Genomic DNA, 23544 nt, shown 5'->3' with positions numbered 1-23544 from the left:
ACAGATGTGGGGACGTGCATGGAAGACCCCCTAAGCTTATTTTTACCAGCTTAGGTTAAAAACTTCCCCAAGGTACAAACTTTGCCTTGAACTGTATGCTGCCACCACCAAGCATGTTAAACAAAGAACAGGGAAAGAGACCACTTGGAGACATCTTCCCCCAAAATATCCCCCCAAGCCCTATACCCCCTTTCCTGGGGAAGGCTTGATAAAAATCCTCACCAATTTGTACAGGTGAACACAGACCCAAACCCTTGGATCTTAAGAACAATGAAAAGAAATCTATCAGGTTCTTAAAAGAAGAATTTTAATTAAAGAAAAGGTAAAAGAATCACCTCTGTAAAATCAAGATGGCAAATACCTTACAGGGTAATCAGATTCAAAACAGAGAATCGCTCTAGGCAAAACCTTAAGTTACAAAAAGACAAAAACAGGAATATACATTCCATTCAGCACAGCTTATTTTATCAGCCATTTAAACAAAAGGAAATCTAACGCATTTCTAGCTAGATTACTCACTAACAGAAGTTCTGAGACTGCTTTCCTGATCTGTTCCTGGCAAAAGCATCACACAGACAGACGAACCTTTTGTTTCCCCCACCCCTCCCGATTTGAAAGTATCTTGTCTCCTCATTGGTCATTTTGGTCAGGTGCCAGCGAGGTTATCCTAGCTTCCTAACCCTTTACAGGTAAAAGGGTTTTGCCTCTGGCCAGGAGGGATTTTATAGCACTGTATACAGAAAGGTGGTTACCCTTCCTTTTTCTTTTTTTTTTAAATGACAGCTGCCTTGGAAAGTTTACACACTGGCACATGAAGCTAATCAAGACCAGATGGTTCATGAGACTGAAATGGAAGAAAGCACCTTACAGCTCTAAATCACCGATTTATGTCTGCTGCAGGCCAGTAGTTTCTGGCCTGTCTCTTCCCCCATTAACAGCCCCACAGTACTTTAAAGAGTACAGTGCAAGAGAGCCAGCACAATGCAGAACTCTGGCTTTCCAATGCAAAAGAGCACTGGCTACCTTGGATAAATCCCTTTGATCAACAGGCTCAAAGGATTAATCCTGCAGTCAGATTGTTTCAAGAGATGCATAGTTCTTCAGCCCCTTTGCTTGAGAATAGATTAAATGGTTTTCCACACTTTCACTTACACTTTCTTGTTAGTATGCAAAATATAGCAACCAAGAGGACAGCCTAGGGTTTCAGTTACATCTTCCACTTGTTGCTTAGGACAGCTCAGCCTTCTCTTGATACAAACATTAACAATAGGAAGCATTTAGAGTCTCAAAGTGCATTGTGTTATCTACCTCCCCATTCTCTCTCTCCTCAGGTAGAAAAGGAGGACTTGTGGCACCTTAGAGACTAACCAATTTATTTAAGCATAAGCTTTCGTGAGCTACAGCTCACTTCATTGGATGCTGTTACTCTGATCTCCTCAGGTAGGCAGCAATTTCTAGGAAAGGAACAGGCATTCCCAGCAGCTAAGGTTTGATAAAGTAAAGCGCTCTCCTATGTTAGGCTCCATCTGTCCAAATGGCTCTTTAGAAAGCAACACAATAGGCCTCTCCAGTTTCTCCTCTTGGCAAGCTTTACAATAGATGGAAAGTCAACAACAACGGAGGTGTAGGCAGGATAGGTCTTAACATTCCAGTGTAGATTCGCTAAGTTGTCCAACATCATTGCAGTGGGTCGTAAACAAAAGTTCCCAACTGATGGCCAAAGCAGTTCAGTCTGCACCTTTAGTAATCTTTCATTTGACAGATCACTTGGTCACTGGTTTCAGCTGCCATTGTTTCCTTTGCTGGTTTGTACAGAAGAAGACAGTGCACTACAACAGAAAAGAGTCAACCAATTTTTAAAGAGCACAAGAATGAATAACCAAACACAAAACTCTAGTTTATATAGAAACATAAAAAACAACATGGGCTTGTCATCTTCCTTTCCTTCCACAAGGCAATGAAATGCTTTTGTCCTTTAAGTCTGGTTTTCAGTTACCTTCATTTTTCTCTCCAGCTTCCTTTCCTTCTGATTTTTTGAAAGCGGGCCCATGAAAAGAAACGTTTAAAAATGTGTGATTTTAAACTCTGATTCAGAGAAAGGAAAGATCCCTAGAGTATCAACAATGGAAAAAAATGTTGCAGGAAACCCCTTCACTGTCCCAAACTGGAACCTTAACAGTTGCAAAAGAAATGGCTATTTTCTGGCCTTTGTTCAATTCTATCAGGCTAAATAAAACCTCCAGCACAGTCTCTACAGTCCCTTACTTGCAGCTTACAGAGAATGAAATGTTTGAAGAACAAAAACTGGGGTAATTGAGGTGTTGGATGGGGATATCCTAAGTTCTCCGTTCCTTGACTCAGTGAAGGAGCATTGACAGTTTAGAGAATCACCACAGGATGTTAACAATGGTGCTTAAGAGCAGTCAAGTATCCAGCATCAAGAAAAGGAGTACTTGTGGCACCTTAGAGACTAACCAATTTATTTGAGCATGAGCTTTCGTGAGCTACAGCCAGCATCATTCACCACCTTTGTATGTGGAAGCAGCTAAAGATATTTAAGCCTAATATAACATCACTTTTTTACTTATGTGAAAAGGATGAGACACTCAGCAGAATTACAGTTCAAGGTTAGCATTAAACAGCAATTTAAATTCATGCAAGAGCACTGCAACTGGACAATTTTGAGCACTCTTGCTAGTAACGTTAAATTCCCCGGGCTATAAACTCCCCCTTGCATGCCATATGGTTACCACAATCCTGTTGCTTTTCCACTTTCCAGAGTCCCCTACTACTCCTCCCAAAGTACCACACCAGACAGGAAGCCCACTCAACTCTCCCCCACCTGAGACTGTCGTATTTAGGAACACGTTTAGGGAAACAGATTAAACCTAAGCTGGCAGAACCACCACCTTTGGAGCTGTAGCACATGGGCTGCCCATGCAGAAAGCACTCAGCCTCTCAATGCTCTGGGCTCCCAAGATGACTTTGCATTTCTATACTGTTTTTCAGTTCATCTGACGTTAAAGCAACCAAAGCTTCAACCTCACCAGAGCAGGGGAGGGTTAGCCTATTTTAACTGAAACGGAGGCTCCAGGTTCCCAAGCAGTCAGTGACAGATCTGAGAAAAGGATGGGGAAACATGAATTCTGGGTTTAGCAACTAGACCATGCTGCTTCTTCCATAAAAGGGATCATTTGTTCTGTCTAAAAAAAATCTGGAGCATACCTGCATTTTGAAACCCCAAACCCCTTGAGAGGAATAAGAAAAAATGTTTATTTTGGATATGGAACAGTGAATTCTCATTTGGACTAATGCAAATATAAAACTTTTACTGCAGGATGGAATTACAGTTCAGCATGAGCAGATTCATTAATCAACACTTCCAGCTTTGTAGCAGATTTGAAAGGAAATCTTCCCCTCTTCAGTTGAGGAAGATATCCATTCTGAGGCAAAAAGAAAAGGAGTACTTGTGGCACCTCAGAGACTAACAAATTTATTTGAGCATTCACTTTCGTGAGCTACAGGTCACGTCATCGGATGCATTCTGAGCTGTAGCTCACGAAAGCTTATGCTCAAATAAATTTGCTAGTCTCTAAGGTGCCACTAGTACTCCCTTTCTTTTTGCGGATACAGACTAACACGGCTGCTACTCTGAACCCTGTCATTCTGAGGCAGTTGCACTTATGAATCCCTGACAAGAGAGGTTATGGAGCAAGTTTTTTCCTTAAATCCAGTAATTTATCCATAGCCAAAGTCATTGTCTTTTTTGTGATGTGTGGAGGTTTGTCAGTTTTTTGGTTTGGCTGGGAATATTTATATTATATATATTTAACACACAAACGGATTAAGAAATCTGATTGCTGAGAAAGGATTACACATCCTTACACTGCACCTGAATATGAGGAATATTCTTCATGCAGGACTCTCAAATTACTTTTAAAGCAGTGCTAGGTTTCATCTTAGAAATTAAGGAGACTGCCTATTTTTGTAGTAAATGTTATCAGGAAGATTGCAATACCATAGCACGGCTTAGTTTTTAAATCCATTCTTATTAAGCAGCAGTCATGTAAATTTGGCAGCAGACCTATTCAAGGAGAGAGAAATATGAAGTTTAACAATGCACTCAACTCGTACACTAACTTTCTATACACCTTGGTATCAAACCCCAGTGAGATAACGTGATACTTGAAGGACTATAGACTGTTTGTTGCCAAACAAGACAGAGCTGCCAACTTCAATTTGAGTTATTGATCTAGCTATTTGGCAGCACAAAAAATAAAGTACAACTAGCAAAAACTTCTTTCTAAAGGTGTGTGGACAAGAAGATAGGTGTGTGGCCCTTTAGGAATGCAGTAAGCAAGAGCTTGGAGCCCATAGGTTTTTAAACAATAAATTCATACTTGCCAATAATTCTTTTGTTTAGTTTTACAAATGACCACACAGACGAAACTAGAAATGTCTGCACATTTTAATAAAAGCAGTAATTCAGACTAACAAGGCATTTAACCTTTACTGAAAATGAGAGACAGGTTTGGAAGAGTGAATTTTCTTGTTTCCATCAATATGTTTTTGTATGAGGAGTTGATGGATAGACTCAAAAGTAAGTGGTGTGTTGAATGTTGAGAAAGTATAACAGCATGTTTTCTTTTGCAGATAAAAATCCATTGCTTCCCTTACATGGTATCTATTTTTATAGAAATTTCTGCCATTAGCAGAAGCTAGTTAAAATTGAAGCTGGAATGCCAACTTAAGTTCTTCAGTACCTGATAACTGAATTTCTCAGCCTTAAAAAAGGAGAGAGAAATTAAAAGTGACAAGATGGTGCAAGGTTAAGGACTATGCGCGAGCTAGCACTCAATTCAGGCAATTCCAAGATTAAGGTTCCTAAAGTCATGGTAATTTCACTCCACTTTAATGTTCATGTCTTGTATTTCCTAGACCAGTTTTCATCATTTAATGTAGGACTGTGCATATCACTTATTAATCTATGCCCTAAAACACAGAATATGCAAACATGCAGAGTTAACGATGCAGTAAAAACCTTAACTTCTGAGTTCCCTGACTTAAGTGCTTCACTTCAACACTGTATTATTGCATCTCTGTGCACACAGTGTACAGAACACTAACAAAGCAGTAAGATCGATTATGGAAACATTAATTTATGGTCACAGACAACAAGACCACAGACTTCCCCCTGCTCTCACAGATAGGGCAATGTAGCAAAACTTATTAAGCTAGGAGAAACATGATTGTAAAATTTGAATCTGAACTAAATGTATCCCTGACCACACATCTCGTATCCTATGGAGGGCATAACCCTAGTGGTAGTAGCTAGGTGCTATTTCTACACTGTGTACAAGAAATAAATTATCACTGTAGACTACTGGCTGAAGTGGAGGAAAGCGTGGTTGGGTCAGTGTGGTGGCATGGGGGGGAACATTAGAGTTCCTTACGGTACGACAGCTGATGGTATCTCCAGTGTGAACTTAGAACCCAACTCAAATCCAATGCCCAGGTAATCCAATAGTTATGGTTCTTTATTTACAGTATTGTACTGTTGTTCATAATGGACTTGTGGAGGAGGCTTGGTGGTTGGTGCCAGAGGGGTGTTGGTAGATAAGCAGATAATGGGCATGTTACAGGGTCAACATTAAGGTTCCAGTTCAGTTCTGAATTCAAGCTCTATTTACAAGCTCAGGTGACAATGTATGTCCAGAAATTTTCACTTCTCTTATTTCTTCCTAACACTATTTCAGTATTTTCCTGAAAATTGCATTACTCAGCCAGTACATGCTCAAAAAGCTAATCTGGGGGTAAAAAGAATTGTGCACCCACATAAAGTAGGCTGAGACAAAAGTATAAGATATTTGAAAGTGAGGGTTGGGTAGTAGCAGCAGGAAGCCCAACCCCTGGAGAGGCAAAAATGCGTGGACCATCTAGAAAGCATATTTAAATGGTCACAAGTTCCACTCCACAGGGTAAGGAAGCCCTGCTAGAAAGGCCTGATTCTCAACCTCATTTCCCTGCGATTCCATAGATTCACTGGCCCCAGAAATTCAACGCACCTTGGAACTAAAGTTGCCAACTAGTGCATGAATGAATTATTCCACAACATTTCAGAGCTGTATCACCTGCATTCAAGCTCTTTCTATGCTTCAACCAATAACTCTTCCATAAAGCTACATGGGGCTGGCGTTTTTGGAAATTTGCAGTAATTTTAAGAGAACAAGCTAGCTTGGCTTGTTGAACTATTCTGCTTTTTTAAACAGACTATGATAAGCCATCCAGGAATTTCACTAGCTGTTAGGTTTGAACTGGAACAATTTTTAATGAGTAATACTAATGTTTTACTACACAAGCTCTCTGCAATACTAAAAGCAGCTGCATAACCAAAGAATCCATAGCAGTGGAATAAAGTAGTTTGGTTATTATTTGAAGTAGCAATGTTCTCATTTCTCTCCAAAGCAGCTTTTCAGATTTATAAGTGGTTGCTGTTTTCTTTTGAGCCACGGAAAGGCATTTCAGAGATGGTTACTGTCACAACCTCCCTTCCTGCTCACAGCTTGGGTAACTGGGCCAGGATTTGATTTCCTCCCAGGTTCCAGAACAGACTGTGCAGAATCTCTGCTGCCGTATTGCAGCCACAGGAGTAGAGGCAACTGCAGGTGTTTTGCCCCCAGGAAAGAGGTGTAATGACCACATAGTAAGAGTATCTGCAGGCCCCTCCACTATTCCCATAATCCCTCTGGAGCAGTCCTACCAATGCAGAACCATAAGATGAAGCAAAGCTCTCCTTTCCACTCCACACAAACAAGATTTGCAGCACCAGTCAGAAGAGACTTTTGTCAAGAGGCAAAGCTCATTATGAGCTGTAATAAGCCATAGAACACAAACTTCCCCTTGCTTAGAAAATGTTATGGTTCTGAAAGCATTTCCATTGACCCTCAAGTATTTCCAGCCTAAGCAAGTCACAAAAATATAGGACTTTAAGGCATGGCTGTCATCCAATTAGCTAGCTCAATTTTCTCCACTTTGTTGAACACCTGAGCTCCTCTTAGAATTAGGTGGCCAAAAATTTCATTAACCCTGAGTTAAGCTTGCCCAGTGCTGTGCTCCGTGTTCTGGAAGGACAAGACACCAATGAACAACCTGAACTCTGTGTTAACTAAGTTTTGGGGCATTTAATTTCCTCGGTTTTTAAAAAATGTAACCTCAACACTCCCATGTTCCAAAGCCCAGCTTTCCTTCCAGTGCCTCTGGCTCCTTGGCAATGATTATCCCAGCCACAGAATGCACTGGTTGCATATTAGCCCCTTCACTGCCCCTGCATCATTTCATTTCCCATTTCTGTCCAGCAGAGCCCAGTTCTCCCTCTTCAGCCCTACTCAGGCCAAGACAAGCCCTGGATATCTGACCAATAATGTATATTCCTTGTCTTACATCTTGGTGGGTGAAGACAGATGGACTGTGTTTTAGTTACATACATCCACTGTCCGAGCCTATTGGTGTCTATAAAACCAAGGTAAAGTCCCCACACAGTATGTGGATAATTAGCAGCAAGCGATCCAGCACTACTCCACTGAACCCTGCATAGCCCACCAGCAGCACTCTCAATCGTCTGGGTAGTATTCAGATCCCAGCCATGCATAAAACAAAGCTCCGAGAGGAAACGGAAAGGATTCTTACATAGTGCCACTCCCCCGTGAACGCAGTGTGAAAAAAGCAGAGTCAAATAAGGTGAAACTCTTAAATGACTCAAACTGCGCCGTAGAATCTCTATGGACAGAAATTCCATGCTTGACTAATAAGAGTAGAGCAGTAGGAATACAGTACTGACCAGGATGGTGACGATGAAATACTAAGGGAGTAGGAGAGGCTACAAAACCAGAAAATGCAATAATAAGGGGGGGGGGATTTCAGCTATCCTCATTTTCAGTGGGTACATCAGCTCAGGGTGTGATGCAGAGATTAAATTTCTAGATACCATCAATGACAGCTTCTTGCAGCAGGTAGTTCTGGAACTCACAAGGGGAGAGGCAATTCTTGATTTAGTCCTAAGTGGAGCACAGTACCTGGTCCAACAGGCAACCATAACTGAACCACTTGGTGATAGTGACCATAATGTAGTAAAAGTTAACCTCCTTGTGAGGGAAAAAATATAAAAACCTTACCACAGTAATATTTAACTTTAAAAAGGGGAACTACACAAGAAAGAGGATGGTAGTTAGACTTTAAAAAGAGCAGTCACAAGGGTAAATACCTGCAAGCAGCATGGAGACTACTTAAAAATATCATTCCAGAGGTTCAGGCCAAACATATAAAAATAAAAAAAAGACAGTAGGAACACCAAAAGAATGACACCATGGCTGAACAGCGTAATTGCTACCAAAAGTGCATCCTTTTAAATTTGGAAGTCAGATGAGGAAAACAGGAAGCAGCGCACAAACTCTGGCAAGTATAAGAAGCCAGGCCAAGAAAGAATTTGAGAAGCAACTTGCTACACAATAATAAAAATAAAGTTAAGTACATCACAAGCAAGAAACCTGCCAGGCAAACAGTGAGGCCACTAGATCGGTGGCTCTCAACCTTTCCAGACTACTGTACCCCTTCCAGGAGTGGGATTTGTCTTGTGTACCCCCAAGTCTCACCTCACTTAAAAACTACTTGCTTACAAAAATCAGACATATAAATACAAAGGTGTTTCAGCACACTGTTACTGGAAAATTGCTGACTCTCATTTACACAATTATAAAATAAAGCAACTGAAATATAAATATTGTACTTACATTTCAGAATATAGTATAAACAGCTGTATGAAATTTTAGTTTGTAATGACTTCCCTAGTGCTTTTTATGCAGTCTGTTGTAAAACTAGGCAAATATGTAAATGAGTTGATGTACCCCCTGGAAGACTTCTGCGTACCCCTAGTGGTATGCGTGCCCCTAGTTGAGAACCACTGACCTAAATTAGCTGTTACCACTCAAGAAAGATCTTGGGAGTCACTGTGGCTAGTTCTCTGAAAACTTCTGCTCAATGTGCAGAAGCAATCAAAAAGGCTAACAGTATGCTAGGAACTATTAGGAAAGGGATAGAAAAGACAACAAAAATATAATGCCATTATATAAATCCATGGTGCATCTACACCTTAAATAAGGTGTCCAGTTCTGGTCACCACATGTCAAAAAGGACATATAGTGGAACTGGGAAAGGTTCAAAGAAAGGCAAAGATGAGCAAGGATATGGAACGGCTTCCATACAAGGAGAGAGTCAAAAGATTAGGGTCGTTCAGCTTAGGAGAGACAACTAAGGGGAGATATGATAGAGGTCTATAAAAATCAAGATTGGCGCAGAAAATATGGAGAGAAATGCTATTACCCTTTCACACAATACAAGAGCCAGAGATAAAGCAATGAAATTAATAGACAGCACCTTTAATACAAACAGAGGAAGTACTCTTTCACACAACACACAACTAACCTGTGAAACTCACCGACAGAGGATGTTGTGATGACCAAACATGTAACCAGATTTAAAAAAACCTGGGTAAGTTCATGGAGGATAGGTCCATCAATGCCTATTAGCCAAGAAGGTCAGGTACAAAATCCATGCTCGGGATCACCATAGACTGCTGACTATCAGAAGCTGGGAGCAGAAGACAGGGATCTTTCATTGCCCTGTTGTGTACACTCCCCCAGAAGCTCTGGTACAGGCCACTATTGGAGACAGGACTCTGGGCAAGATGGACCATGGTCTGACCCAGTCTCGCAGCTCTTTTCTATGTATGTTCTTATGAAGTGCCAGTATAATAAAGCTGAGTAAAACAACTCAAACCTACATAATTCTCTTGAGCTAATAAATTGCCAGATGTACTAACTCCAAATTATACACAATGGAGATGTTATGTCACCCTATATACCATTTCCATGAAGGGTACTTCCTTTCCTGAATACAGATCTCAGTCATTTGCAATTTAAAAATAAACCAACAGCCTTTTGCCTGAAGCCATCCTTTGAATGTCCTCTCCGGTTTCTTGATCAAAAATTGTATCCCAGAGGGGAGTCAAAATTTGTGAGATTACAGCAGCTTTTTCACACTAACATGACATTTGGTGCGAAGAGTGAGGCACATGTGACAGGGTAGGAGAAATATTTAACTTACATAGCATTGTGTCATTGCCCCAGGCCATGCGGTATCAGCCTACAGTACACTGTTCTGTAATCTCTCCTAGGAAGTGCCACAGTGGTATTCGGAACACCGATAAATACCTAAAAAGTAAACCATTAGAGAGCCCAGAGGGCTGAACTTTAAATTCAGGGCTACATGGAATTCTACCAGCTCCTTCAACTATTTACTCCTGTGCAAGAAATTACACAACTCAGCTAGAAATCTTGATGTGAAGATGTTAAAATCCTGTAGCGTATAATTATGGCTTCCATGGCAAAATAGTTTTGTATGAATTATTTTAGTAAAAAATGACAGAATTGATAACATGCACCCGGGGCCATTGTTTACTTTCTATACAAGATAAGAGTGATAAACCATGCACAAACCTGAGTATGACTGAGCATTAACAAGCACCTGTGTCCTGGTCAAACTGGAAATGGGCAACGTAGCAAAACCTGTCTCCTGGCACTTTAGCAGGCTAAAGAAATTACGGTGCCTGAAGTTAAAGAAGAAAGGTTTTTCTGCTTCCTGAAGGAGAGAGCAAAGATTCAGTACAACAGAGTTTAAAGACATGGACAGAGCTTTGGGGGAGCAGCATGAAGGCAGCAGTCACATTCTAGATTTTAGACTCCCCCTCAGAACTGTGGGGGGGGGGGGGGGAAGGGGTGGCAGATCCAAAGGCCTGATCTTCTCTCCAACACATGCACAGGTGGGGAATGCAGTTGGCAACCACTTCACGATTTGTTTTCCTCCCCTCTTTTATATTTCTAGAGTGCTTTTTATCCATGGCTCTGAAGTCACTTTACATGCAAGCAAGACACTCAGTGCCCTCAGGAGATAGGAGGGGACAATACAAGGACAACAAGAAATTAAACAAACAAGTGACTGGCAAAGCTGTGAAATCTTGAAATCAATTCCTAGTCCTTTGCTCCAACACCAAACCCACTTCCTTCTCCTCAACAAGATCCTGGGGATGGGGGGTGAAAACGTTTGCCTCCTCTCCTCTGCCTTAATCCTATCAAAGGCATTAGAAGCCCTGGAAGATAAAACGTAAAGCTAAAATTCAATTTTAATTTAAGAAACTTGCAGGGAAGAGAGGGGGCTTATCAGAAGTATCTATAAAAGTTCCTGAGTCTGAACACGAATAAGCTGAGCACCAGGCTAGGAACCCTCTCTGAAATCCCACTCAGAAATGAGTCTCTTGCTATTTAACGTGCCCCTCATTTCATACCCAGCAGATAAAGGTAATTTTAGGAAGCAACAAATCCTCAGGAGGTGGCCTAAGGTGGCATAAAAATGCAGTTTTCCCAGCCAGTGCAGTTGAGGAAACAGCTCATAGCTGAGGGTGCTGAAGCGGCAATGCCAGATCCGCCCCCCCACAGTCACCAATACAGAACAGCTTTTAATGTTCTGGGATTTCAAGCCAGCTAGTGAACTTACTGAAAAGGTGAGATAATAGGCAGGGACAGTTAGAAAAGCAGAAGAAAAAATAGAAGGAATAACTCCAGACATATCAGCCATTTATAATCACTGTTATAAGACAAAGTTACCACATAGTTTTATGGCCCCTTCCAATTTAGAATTTCCTTCCAGTATTTCTAACCCATTGTACGTGTGGCCAAGGCAGTGGCAGAAGACCATGTCTGCTGGATGTAAATTTCCCTCCGAAGGCTCTAGGACATCAGACTTGACAATCAGAAATAGACTTAATGCCACTTTAATTGAAAAATATGATCAGCAGCTTTCCCAAAGTAATTCCCAAACACTGGTGTTACTAAACAAGGCAGGCAGATGTGTAATGTGATTGGAAGCACACTTATGCACACCTACTGAGCCCCTTGCTCAGATACACCTGCAACCACTAGAGCAGTAAGGAAGTGAGGTTCAACTATAGCTCTTCCAGAGTTGCTGACCTGACCTGCTCAGAACAGGTCCACAAAAGGGCCTTGTCTACACTATCAGGGTAAGTCAATTTAAGTTATGCTACTCCACCCTACATGAATAATGTAGCTGGAGTCAACGTAGCTTAGGTCGACTTACTGCGGTGTCTACACTGGAGTCTGGACGCGCTCCGGTCGACTTACCTTACTGCTCTCATTCCAGTGGAGTACCAGAGAGTACTCTGCTGTTGATTTAGTGGGTCTTCACTTCAGTTTTGAAGCACTGACAGACACTGAGGCAAGCTGAACATGAAATCCTATGAGGCCTTTTCAGAGTCACTTTAAAATGCAGCTCGAACAGGAACAAACACCCGCAGGTTTTGAATAAGTAGGAGAATAATGAACGATACACAAAATCAAAGTCAACCCAGACTTAATCATTTGGGGTTACTCCTCTCCTACCTACGACCCTAAAGCTGTATAAAGAACCATTAAAGTAGCACATATTTTATCTGAGATGATGTAAATTCATTGCAGTGATTGCTGGCTGAGACTGCTACAATGATGGCTGAGTTCTAACTAGCACTATAACTCTTCTTCTAACTTCCTCAGTTCTTTTGGACTGAAGTTTTTAGGCTTGGCCTCAGTTCAAAGGTGATGTTCTCAAAAAAGCATCAGCTATGCTTCGCTTAGAAATTCCAGTTACAAGAATGAAGACACATTCCAGTATGTTCTGGCCCAAGTTTTTACAGTCATAACTCAGCTGAGTCAAACACTCAGTCCTCTTTGAATCCAAGTATGACAAAGTTGGTTCAGTGGTTAATTATGCATGTCTGAAGTCAGCAACTCCACGATTGCATAATAAAACTTTTCTACACATTTTCGCAACAGCCATGAGAGACTGCACTCCTGCACTGCTTATAAGCACAAGATGAATATCTCCAGTCACCTTTTATACACACAGCAAAATGAACTGCTCAGATTTTCATTTTTTTAAGAACATAAAAATATTCTTAACCATCTTAATTTGAGAACAATAAAAACCTACAATGTTTCAAAAACAGTTATTGATGAACTGAAACTGTTACCCAAATACAGGGGTAGGCCTAGAAAGCTAGGAATAGGTAACCCTGTCAGAACACAAGGCACTTACTGATTATCAGTTTTTATTGCTCTGCTTTCAAGGGTTGTATGACTTGACCAGACCAAATTTACTCTAGATCGAAACAGAGAAGCCTTTTCAGCAGTTTAGGAATACATTAGTTTGGTTATCTGAAGATGAACTGAAATGTTTCTTTTTATATATTTTTGCATCCTACTCATTTAGCTAGACTCAAGGCTAATCATTTTAGAATGCAAGAATCACTTTAAATGCAACTGGAAGGCTTATTACCTGCCAAGATCCAAGTTCAGGACCCCAGGGTTCTGATTTCTCTTCCAACCCTGATGACATCACTAACAGCTAATGCTGCGTAAGGCATGATGCTCCCAAATAGCTAAATGATGTCAGTTGTAGCAGAGGAAACAGAACACCCTGTGATGTTGCACTCTGTATGCTTTATGGAAATATGCTTATGAATATGACATGACTGGACTATGCTTCATGCTAAATACCCCTTGTATGGTATCATTACAAAGCTTATAACCTACTGAGTGTGTTCATCCTATTTGTTTGCATGTATTATTTCTATGTCTCGAGTTAGGAGAATAAGATAAACTTGTACTACTGATGTAAACCATATGATGTGGAAGCCCTTAAGGGTGCTTCAGAATCAATGAACTGTAAAGGAGAGTGAGTTTGTGTGTGTATGGGGGTGGGGGGGATGTGAGAACCTGGATTTGTGCAGGAAATAGCCCAGCTTGATTGTCATGCACATTGTGTAAAGAGTTGTCACTTTGGATGGGCTATCACCAGCAGGAGAGTGAATTTGTGTGGGGGGGTGGAGGGTGAGAAAACCTGGATTTGTGCTGGAAATCACTTTAGATAAGCTATTACCAGCAGGACAGTGGGGTGGGAATAGGTATCGTTTCATATTCTCTGTGTATATATAAAGCCTGCTGCAGTTTCCACGATATGCATCTGAGGAAGTGAGCTGTAGCTCACGAAAGCTTATGCTCTAATAAATTGGTTAGTCTCTAAGGTGCCACAAGTCGTCCTTTTCTTTTTGCGAATACAGACTAACACGGCTGTTACTCTGAAACCTGTAAATGGCTCTGTTTACTTATAAACCTTCCTGTGTATGTGTGGGCCAGCCCAGGAAGAATGGAGGCGGGGTCTCACAGGATATGTGACCATGTCACCAGATAATGAAATCCATCTTAAATCTGGTACTTTTCCATTTAGAAGGAGGGGTGGGGACCCAGAGACACAAAAGATTCCTGCCTTGTGCCAAAGCTATAGAAGGGGGTGAAGCAGGACAAAGGGGGCTGCCAGTCATGAGAAAACCCCTGCTTACCACCGGAGATGTCTGCTGGAACTAACAAGGACTGTACCAGGGAAAAGGATTGGGCCCAGATTAGGAAGGAGTCTAGTCTGTGAAAGAAGCTTATTGGAACATCTCTGTGGGTGAGATATTATCTGTAACCAATTTCTTAATGCATTAGGCTTAGACTTATGTGTTTTGTTTTATTTTGCTTTGTGACTTACTTTGCTCTGTCTGTTATTATTTGAAACCACTTAAATCCTACTTTTTACACTTAATAAAATCACTTTTGTTTATTAATGAACCCAGAGTAAGTGATTAATACCTGGGGGAGCAAACAGCTGTGCATCTCTCTCAGTGTTATAGAGGGCAGACAATTTATGAGTTTACCCTGTGTAAGCTTTATACAGAGTGAAATGGATTTATTTGGGGTTTAGATCCCATTGAGAACTGGGTGTCTGGGTGCTGGAGAGGTAACCTGCTAGCTGTTTTTGGTTAAAGTCTGCAAGCTTTGGGGGTGTGACCCAGACCCTGAGTCTGTGTTGCAGCAGGCTAGCGTGTCTGGCTCAACAAGGCAGGGTTCTGGACTCCCGAGCTGGTAGGGAAAACAGGCTCAGAGGTAATTTCAGCACATCAGGTGACAGTCCCAATGGAATCCCTGTGACCGAACCCATCACACACGGTACCAGTAGAGCCCAATGTTTTTCACAAATACAAGAAACCTGAACAAACCAAGACTCACCCAACACAGCAGCAGCTCCTGTTGCTACTGTCCCATGAGGGCTAAAATGAAATAGGATGAAATTCCCCCCCAAAATTATAAAAAATAAGAATATCACAGTGTTCTCCCCATTGGTATGACCTCAGGTCTTGCAGAAAAGCAGCTTTCAATTTGCCTTTAAAGGGTAGTCATAATTTAAGTCTAACCTCGCAGTTGGTGTCTGGGATCTTAAGGATTTCATACAACACATTTTGGTCATCTTTAATATAGTTAAACAGTTCCAATTTCTCCCAACGTTGCCAAAACAAGGTTCCTTAGAAAACAGGGTGACTAAAACTAATCACCACAAATATAATTTATGAAGGCAACAATAAATGCGCTCCTTTGAATCTCAAGCAAAATTTCAAACCCATGAGCAGTCAAGACATAGAACTGTACAAAATTTATACAGTTAATATCCCTATCAGATCTACCTCAGAAGGTATATGATGCACAGCAGTTATTAGTTCTCTTGTGAGAAGCCATAAGTTTTGGTCATAATACCTAGCATTTAGATGTGGTACTCAGTGGTGAAGAAACAAGTTATATTCTGCATTTAAAATAATCAGAAACACAACAGAATACAAAGGAAGATGGTAACTTTAAAAATCTTGTCTAGATGTTCTAACAACTTTTCTTCCGACAGAAAGGTAGGTTACTGTATTACTGTCGTTCCTAAATCCAACCAAATCCTCTTTCCTTTCTGAAATATCCAGGTGTACTAATTAAATTTACAAAAAGAAAAGGAGTACATCGAATGCCTCCGATGAAGTGAGCTGTAGCTCACGAAAGCTTATGCTCAAATAAATTTGTCAGTCTCTAAGGTGCCACAAGTACTCCTTTTCTTTTTGCAGATACAGACTAACACAGCTGCTACTCTGAAACCTGTAATTAAATTTAGATAGCCTAAAATATTTTAATTCAAAAGTCAATATGGATCACATTTTTAAATATAAACTTAAGTGTATAGTAATAACTTAGAATTAGCTAGAACAAAAAATGGAACTGACTTGTGAGTGCTACTAATAAAAATTTAATTTTATTACTGTTAATGTTTTGCTGATATCCCTGTTATTTTAGGTTTCAGAGTAACAGCCGTGTTAGTCTGTATTCGCAAAAAGAAAAGGAGTACTTGTGGCACCTTAGAGACTTACCAATTTATTTGAGCATAAGCTTTCGTGAGCTACAGCTCACTTCATCGGATGCATACTGTGGAAAGTGTAGAAGATCTTTTTATACACACAAAGCATGAAAAAATACCTCCCCCCGCCCCGCTCTCCTGCTGGTAATAGTTATAGCTTATCTAAAGCGATCACTCTCCTTACAATAAGAAAAGGAGGACTTGTGGCACCTTAGAATGTGTATGATAATCAAGTTGGGCCATTTCTAGTACAAATCCAGGGTTTAACAAGAACGTCGGGGGGGGGGGGGATAGGTTACCTTGCATAATGACTTAGTCTCTCCCAGTCTCTATTCAAGCCTAAGTTAATTGTATCCAATTTGCAAATGAATTCTAATTCAGCAGTCTCTCGCTGGAGTCTGGATTTAAAGTTTTTTTGTTGTAATATCGCAACTTTCATGTCTGTAATCGCGTGACCAGAGAGATTGAAGTGTTCTCCGACTGGTTTATGAATGTTATAATTCTTGACATCTGATTTGTGTCCATTTATTCTTTTACGCAGAGACTGTCCAGTTTGGCCAATGTACATGGCAGAGGGGCATTGCTGGCACATGATGGCATATATCACATTGGTGGATGTGCAGGTGAACGAGCCTCTGATAGTGTGGCTGATGTTATTAGGCCCTGTGATGGTGTCCCCTGAATAGATATGTGGGCACAGCTGGCAACGGGCTTTGTTGCAAGGATAGGTTCCTGGGTTAGTGGTTCTGTTGTGTGGTATGTGGTTGCTGGTGAGTATTTGCTTCAGGCTGGGGGGCTGTCTGTAGACAAGGACTGGCCTGTGAGCTCCTTCCCTACGGGTATGGACGTTCCTATAGGAGTCACTGATGATGTTGATCATGTGCTGGTCCAGGCCCCTTTCCCGCAGCACCCACATGATGTGATCGTGGGATACTGAGTCAAAAGCTTTGGCTATATCTATAAACACGACGCCCAGGGGCTTTTTTTCTTTTTTGGCTTGCTTGGTGATGAGGTGGAGAACCTTTAAGTTCTCAGAGCAGCCAGGTGCCGCAATGAACCCCCTTTGCCTCGCATTCAATGGGCACGCTTTAGCCAGCCTGTTTGTCAGTATTATTGAAAATAGCCACAGCACAATGGATCCGATGGTAAGAGGTCTCCAATTCCCTAGTTCCTTCAGTGCCTCTGGGTCCATTGTTTTCGGGATCAGTAAGGATCTGCAGTCCTTAATACCATCAGGTATGACACCTGTAACCATCCATGCGTTGAATAACCCCGCCAGTGTATTGCCCTCCGGATCCACGCGGACCAGATCTCTCAAGGAGACAGGCCAGTCCTTGCCTACAGACAGCCCCCCAACCTAAAGCAAATACTCACCAGCAACCACATACCACACAACAAAACCACTAACCCAGGAACCTATCCTTGCAACAAAGCCCGTTGCCAGCTGTGCCCACATATCTATTCAGGGGACACCATTACAGGGCCTAATAACATCAGCCACACTATCAGAGGCTCGTTCACCTGCACATCCACCAATGTGATATATGCCATCATGTGCCAGCAATGCCCCTCTGCCATGTACATTGGCCAAACTAGACAGTCTCTGCGTAAAAGAATAAATGGACACAAATCAGATGTCAAGAATTATAACATTCATAAACCAGTCGGAGAATACTTCAATCTCTCTGGTCACACGATTACAGACATGAAAGTTGCGATATTACAACAAAAAAAACTTCAAATGCAGACTCCAGTGAGAGACTGCTGAAATGGAATTCATTTGCAAAATGGATACAATTAACTTAGGCCTGAATAGAGACTGGGAGTGGCTAAGTCATTATGCAAGGTAACCTATTTCCCTTTGTTTTTTCCTACCCCTCCCTTCCCCCCCCCCCCCATGTTCTTGTTAAACCCTGGATTTGTGCTGGAAATGGCCCACCTTGATTATCATACACATTGTAAGGAGAGTGGTCACTTTAGATAAGCTATTACCAGCAGGAGAGTGGGGTGGGGGGAGGTATTTTTTCATTCTTTGTGTGTATAAAAAGATCTTCTACACTTTCCACAGTATGCATCTGATGAAGTGAGCTGTAGCTCACGAAAGCTTATGCTCAAATAAATTGGTAAGTCTCTAAGGTGCCACAAGTACTCCTTTTCTTCCTGTTAGTTTCCAGACATATATACCTTTGCTTCCTTCTCTCAAACACTGCACCACAGGAAAATGTAACTTTTGCCTAATGACCGGGAAGTAGTAATGTTAATCTGCAGCTTTGACTACTGAAGTTATTAATGATCATTCCCCTGTATTCGGCACTGGTGAGGCCTCATCTGGAGTACTGTGTCCAGTTTTGGGCCCCACGCTACAAGAAGGATGTGGAAAAATTGGAGAGAGTTCAGCGGAGGGCAACAAAAATTATTAGGGGGCTGGAGCACATGACTTATGAGGAGAGGCTGAGGGAACTGGGATTATTTAGTCTGCAGAAGAGAAAAATGAGGATGGATTTGCTAGCTGCTTTCAGCTGAAAGGGGGGTTCCAAAGAGGATGGATCTAGACTGTTCAGTGATACCAGATGATAGAACAAGGAGTAATGGTCTCACGTTGCAGTGGGGGAGGTTTAGGTTGGATATCAGGAAAAACTTTCACAAGGAGAGTGGTGAAGCACTGGAATGCGTTACCTAGGGAGGTGGTGGAATCTCCTTCCTTAGAGGTTTTTAAGGTCAGGCTTGACAAAGCCCTGGCTGGGATGATTTAGTTGGGGTTGGTACTGCTTTGAACAGGGGGTTGGACTAGATGACCTCCTGAGGTCCCTGCCAACTCTGATATTCTATGATTCTATGATCATCAAACTGGCCCCAACTGTTGAATCCAAGACTGGCCTTTGAAATACACAGAGGATTTAAAGAAATACAAACTTTTTATTTATTTTCATTACAGTGTGAATGCAGAACTTTTAGAAGTCAATAAGTACAACTTGGAGAAGGCCTAAAGCAGGAGGTGCCAGCTTGTCTCTACAAGAGAGCAACTGCGGGTGCACTAGCTTCTTGCCAGTATAGGTAAAGGTCTGGTTAAAACATTTAACAAAAAACGTTAATAGAAGTGCTCTCTTCTGAAAAAAAAGAGTGTGTGAGCTTTTGTCTTGATTTAAAATATTCACTTGCAATGTTTGCGACCCAAAAACCTCAGCCCTGTATTAATGCCCAAGAACCAGAAGAAAATGACTAGACTATTTTCACTGCCCCAGACTGAGAGAAATGCTAAGAAAAAAAAAGCATTAATGATACCGGCTACATTCTTTATATACAATACTCAGCTTAAACACAGTTATACACTGAAAAGTGACTACAGATGGCATCAGGGATTCAATATCGATTACTCCATAACAAATATGCTCAATTTACAAGTTTCCAACTGCCAGCTCTGCAAATTCAACCTAGGAAAGTCAAGTTGTGTTCTTCCTAGCTCCTGTATGCACCATCACAAGAAATGAAGATACTGCACTCAGAACTTAACAGTTCTGTTGACGATTCTAGATCATGAATCCACTCCAGCTGCCCATTTCGCAGCTGAGATGACTTAGGAAAAAAATTTTTTTTAAAAACAAGTAGCTATTACTATTTACATCACTTTTCTGACCATACCACACTTTAAAATACTATTTTAAACTGGTTAAAGCTAACTAAACAATGACCAGTGTGGACTGAACTTAACCATGTGAAAAACAATATGAGAACAGTGTTCCAGTGTTGTACCTAGGTTAGAACAGTTCTGAACTGTGCTTAAACAGTTTGGCCCTGTTCCCCCACTGATTAGCCAAACCCTGTTTGAAGAAACAGTTGGCCTGAACAATTTAAAAGCTTTTTCAAGGTAAATATCAATTGAATCACCCCACTGACTAGCCCAAACCTTAGTTGGGCACTCTCGGCAATTACACCAGCCCATTACAGTCCTGCAGACCAGACTAAGAAGAGAGCATGTCTCTAGCGAAAGTACTGCCTCGTGTAATTCGTTGTGTATATTACTCCTTGAGGAACTCTGCACCACTGCACACTTGCAAGTAAATCTGTGTGGAACATGAATTCTGCTTCCCTGCAGAAAAATGACTTCTGACAGTGAAGCAAAGGGAGCCAGCAAGAGCGGTCACGCACCACTCCCAAGAAGCATGGGTGCATCATTTTGGGTGTCTGGAGCAGACCAGCAGACAGGTAAATCACCGCAGTGGGGGTGGGGCTGGGGAAGCCCCAGAGGGTGGCTCCTCTCTGTGCTGGGCTCATTTGCTAGTCCCAGATGGGCTGACAAGAATAGGACTTCCTCTTTCCCTGTAAAGAGCAGGTCAGACCCATGCCCAGAAACCAACCCCAGCTGCGGGAAGCTTTGCACTCCCCTCCGCTCCCTGTCCCCATCACTCCTCAGCTGCAGGGGGAGGGGACACTGTATGGGGAATGGTTCCCCCATCTGGCCAACCCCTCTGCATCCAGACCACACTGACCTCCACACCTAGCCTCATCTCCCTGCATGCAGAGCCCACCCCACCGAGCCCCCAGAACTCAAACCCCTACTCCACCAAGCCTCACCCCCTGCATCTGGAGCCTCCCCACACCCAAACTGCTCCACACAGAACCCTCTTACCCCACACCTGGATCCCCCCTACACACACTAAGCCCCTCCACACTTGGATCCTACCAGCCTGAGCCTGTCAGCCCCACACCTGGATCGGGGGACAAGGCTGGGTGTGCGTGCGAGACTCTGTCCCTCTTGCTTGCTATCTAGATGCACCTGGCATGGAGGGGAAGGGCTCCATGGTGTTTCTGGGGCAGGCCTGGACCTTGCACTGTGTCAGGGTTGGTGTAAGCCTCACCGCCAAGTCTTTGTCCTGTAGGGCTGAGGGGAGTGCTGCAGGATAGTCTCCCTATATGCAGCCAGTAGCCTGTGCGCCCCACTGCCGTGTTTGAGCCTTCATATTTATTTATTGTGAAATAAAATACGCAAATTTTGCAAAATTTTAAAATATTGTGCGCAGAATTCCCTCAGGAGTAGGATATATATTGTGGGCCACGTGATTTACAGTCTTTGTACACAGTCTGGCCAGTATTCTAAAACCTAGGAGGCTAATTTTAGGCTCCTAAAACCATATTTAGGCACCTAAATAAGTGGCCTGATTTTCAAGAGTGCTGAGCACCTAATAGCATGAACTCACTTCACTGGGAAGTGCTAGATGCTTAGCACAACTGCAAATGTAGTTGCTTAAATATGGACTTAGAGGCTAAATTTAGCCTCCTTGTTTGAATATCTTGGCCTGTGTGTGTGTGGGTGTGTGTGTGTATATATATATATGTGTAGCGTGCCATGAGTATGCACACTATACGTAGGGATGCACTGGGAACTATGGGCTGCAGGGCATGTGTAAACCTATGCACTGTACAATATATTTTCACAGTACTCTGTGTATGTATGCCGTAGTAGTCTGCATTTTGAGGTGAATGTATTGCAAGAGAACATCACCTAGTTCCTCACACCAGACTCCCATGCAATAGCAAAATAAACCACTATATGCTCAGCTTCACAGAAGCAAACAGAAGAGAGCTTAAGATCCAGTTCATCATGCCTTGGACACTGCAGGTTTGATCCCTACAAAGTGTCTAGTGCATGTCCACCTGTAGAATTAGTGTGTGTGTAGGAAAGTATCAACCTGCTCCTCTCCCCACAGTACCCGGGCCACCCCACAGGTCCCTGTTCCCACACCCCATCCCTGTAGTAGTTACCCCCTCCCCACCCAGGGGAGCCAGGCCAGCCCACTCTGGGTCCCTGTAGTAGTCCCCCAGTACCTGCAGTAAGTCACTTCTCCCCCACCCCAGTAGCTGGGCTGCCCCCCACCCCCGTGCCCAAGCCACTGGCCCAAGCAAAAGCTGTCCCCCATCCTTGCAGTAGCTGTGTCATCTCCCCAGTCTCTGTATCCCCAAGGAAGCCCCCCCAGGCCACAGGCCCCCCATCCCTGTAATAGCCAGGCTACGCCCAGCCATCCCCCAGTCCCTGTAGTAGCCGGACCACCCCGCAGTCCCCATGTACCCCCTCAGGGTAGCCCCCCATTACCTGCAGTACCCAGGCCCCTCCCAGCTACACCCCCGGCCTCTGTAGTAGCCGCCCCCCAACAGGTCCCCCCATCCCTATAGTAGCCGTCCCTCCGGGGGTAGCCGCCCAGTCCCTGACCCCCCAGGTAGCCCCCCCACCTACAGAAGTTGGACCACCCCCCGCTCCCCACGCACCCCCCAGGGCAGCACCCCCAGGCAGGCCCCCCGGCCCCGGTACCTGTAGTAGCTGAGCAGCCCGTTGCTGAGCACGAACCAGCGGCGCTGGTAGCCCTTCAGGTAGTTGGTCCATTTGAAGAGCCAGCCCTTGTAGGTGTCGGGGCCGGGGGCGGCCGGGGCCCCCAGCCCGGCCCCGGCCCCGCCGCCCCTGCCCGGCTCGCTGCCCGCGCTCATGGCCGGGGCGGCCGGGGCCCGGCGGGTTCTCGCAGGCCAGGCAGGGGACGGCGCCGAGGACGGAGACCAGCCCGCGGGAGCCGCCGCTGCACCGGGCGGCCGCCCTCCCCACAGGCCCGGCCCCGCGCCTCCGCCCCGCCCGGCCGCCGGGGGCACCGGCGAGGGCAGGGGGCGGGGCGCCGCGCTCACGTGACCGGGCAGCGGCGGGCGGGGCCCCCCGGCAGAGGGGCGGGGCCGGGACCGAGCAGGGCGGGGCTAGGAACCGCACGTGCGGGCTGGGCGGCCCCTCGGGGGGGGGGGCAGGGTGGCGTGGGACAGGGCTCCCCAAAGGTGGGGCGGGGCCATGACACAGGGGGCGGGGCGGGGCGGGGCGGGGCGCCTCAGGGGAGAGAGGGGCGGGGCCTGTCTCGAGCAGAGCTGGCGCGGGGGCGTGCCTGCTTTGGGGCCTTATTTCCTGGCCCAGAGCGGCCCCCGGGAGCTGCCCTCCTGCCCGCCGTCCCTGGCTGCTCCGGCAGGGGGCGTGGGCTCCGGGAGGGCGTTTGGGTTCGGGAGGGGGAGGGGCATGGGAGGGGGCTCGGGCTCGGGGCTGGGGCTGGGGCATGGGAGGGGGCTCGGGCTCGGGCTCGGGCTGGGGCTGGGGCTGGGGCATGGGAGGGGGCTCGGGCTGGGGCTGGGGCATGGGAGGGGGCTCGGGCTCGG

The 23544-nt window shown here is 44.1% G+C and overlaps 1 protein-coding gene and 1 long non-coding RNA gene across 2 annotated transcripts in view; both read right to left on the bottom strand.

The window, feature by feature from the left end:
* OSBP2 (oxysterol binding protein 2) overlaps nucleotides 1-22943 on the bottom strand; it is a 372195-nt gene extending 349252 nt beyond the window's left edge. The window contains exon 1 of the mRNA XM_073313236.1: nucleotides 22673-22943. Coding sequence (XP_073169337.1) covers nucleotides 22673-22845 — 173 coding nt within the window. The 5' untranslated portion in view covers nucleotides 22846-22943. The remainder of the gene's footprint in view (nucleotides 1-22672) is intronic.
* LOC140898804 (uncharacterized) lies at nucleotides 291-10529 on the bottom strand. Its single transcript, XR_012155102.1, has 2 exons — nucleotides 10159-10529; nucleotides 291-1829 (listed from the first exon to the last, which is right to left on the bottom strand). It is a non-coding gene; the product is annotated as an uncharacterized lncRNA (long non-coding RNA).
* Nucleotides 22944-23544: the final 601 nt, after the last annotated feature.

Source organism: Lepidochelys kempii, chromosome 15 (genome assembly GCF_965140265.1).
Source record: "Lepidochelys kempii isolate rLepKem1 chromosome 15, rLepKem1.hap2, whole genome shotgun sequence".
NCBI lineage: Eukaryota > Metazoa > Chordata > Testudines > Cheloniidae > Lepidochelys > Lepidochelys kempii.
This window is presented reverse-complemented; position numbering and strand designations above follow the sequence as displayed.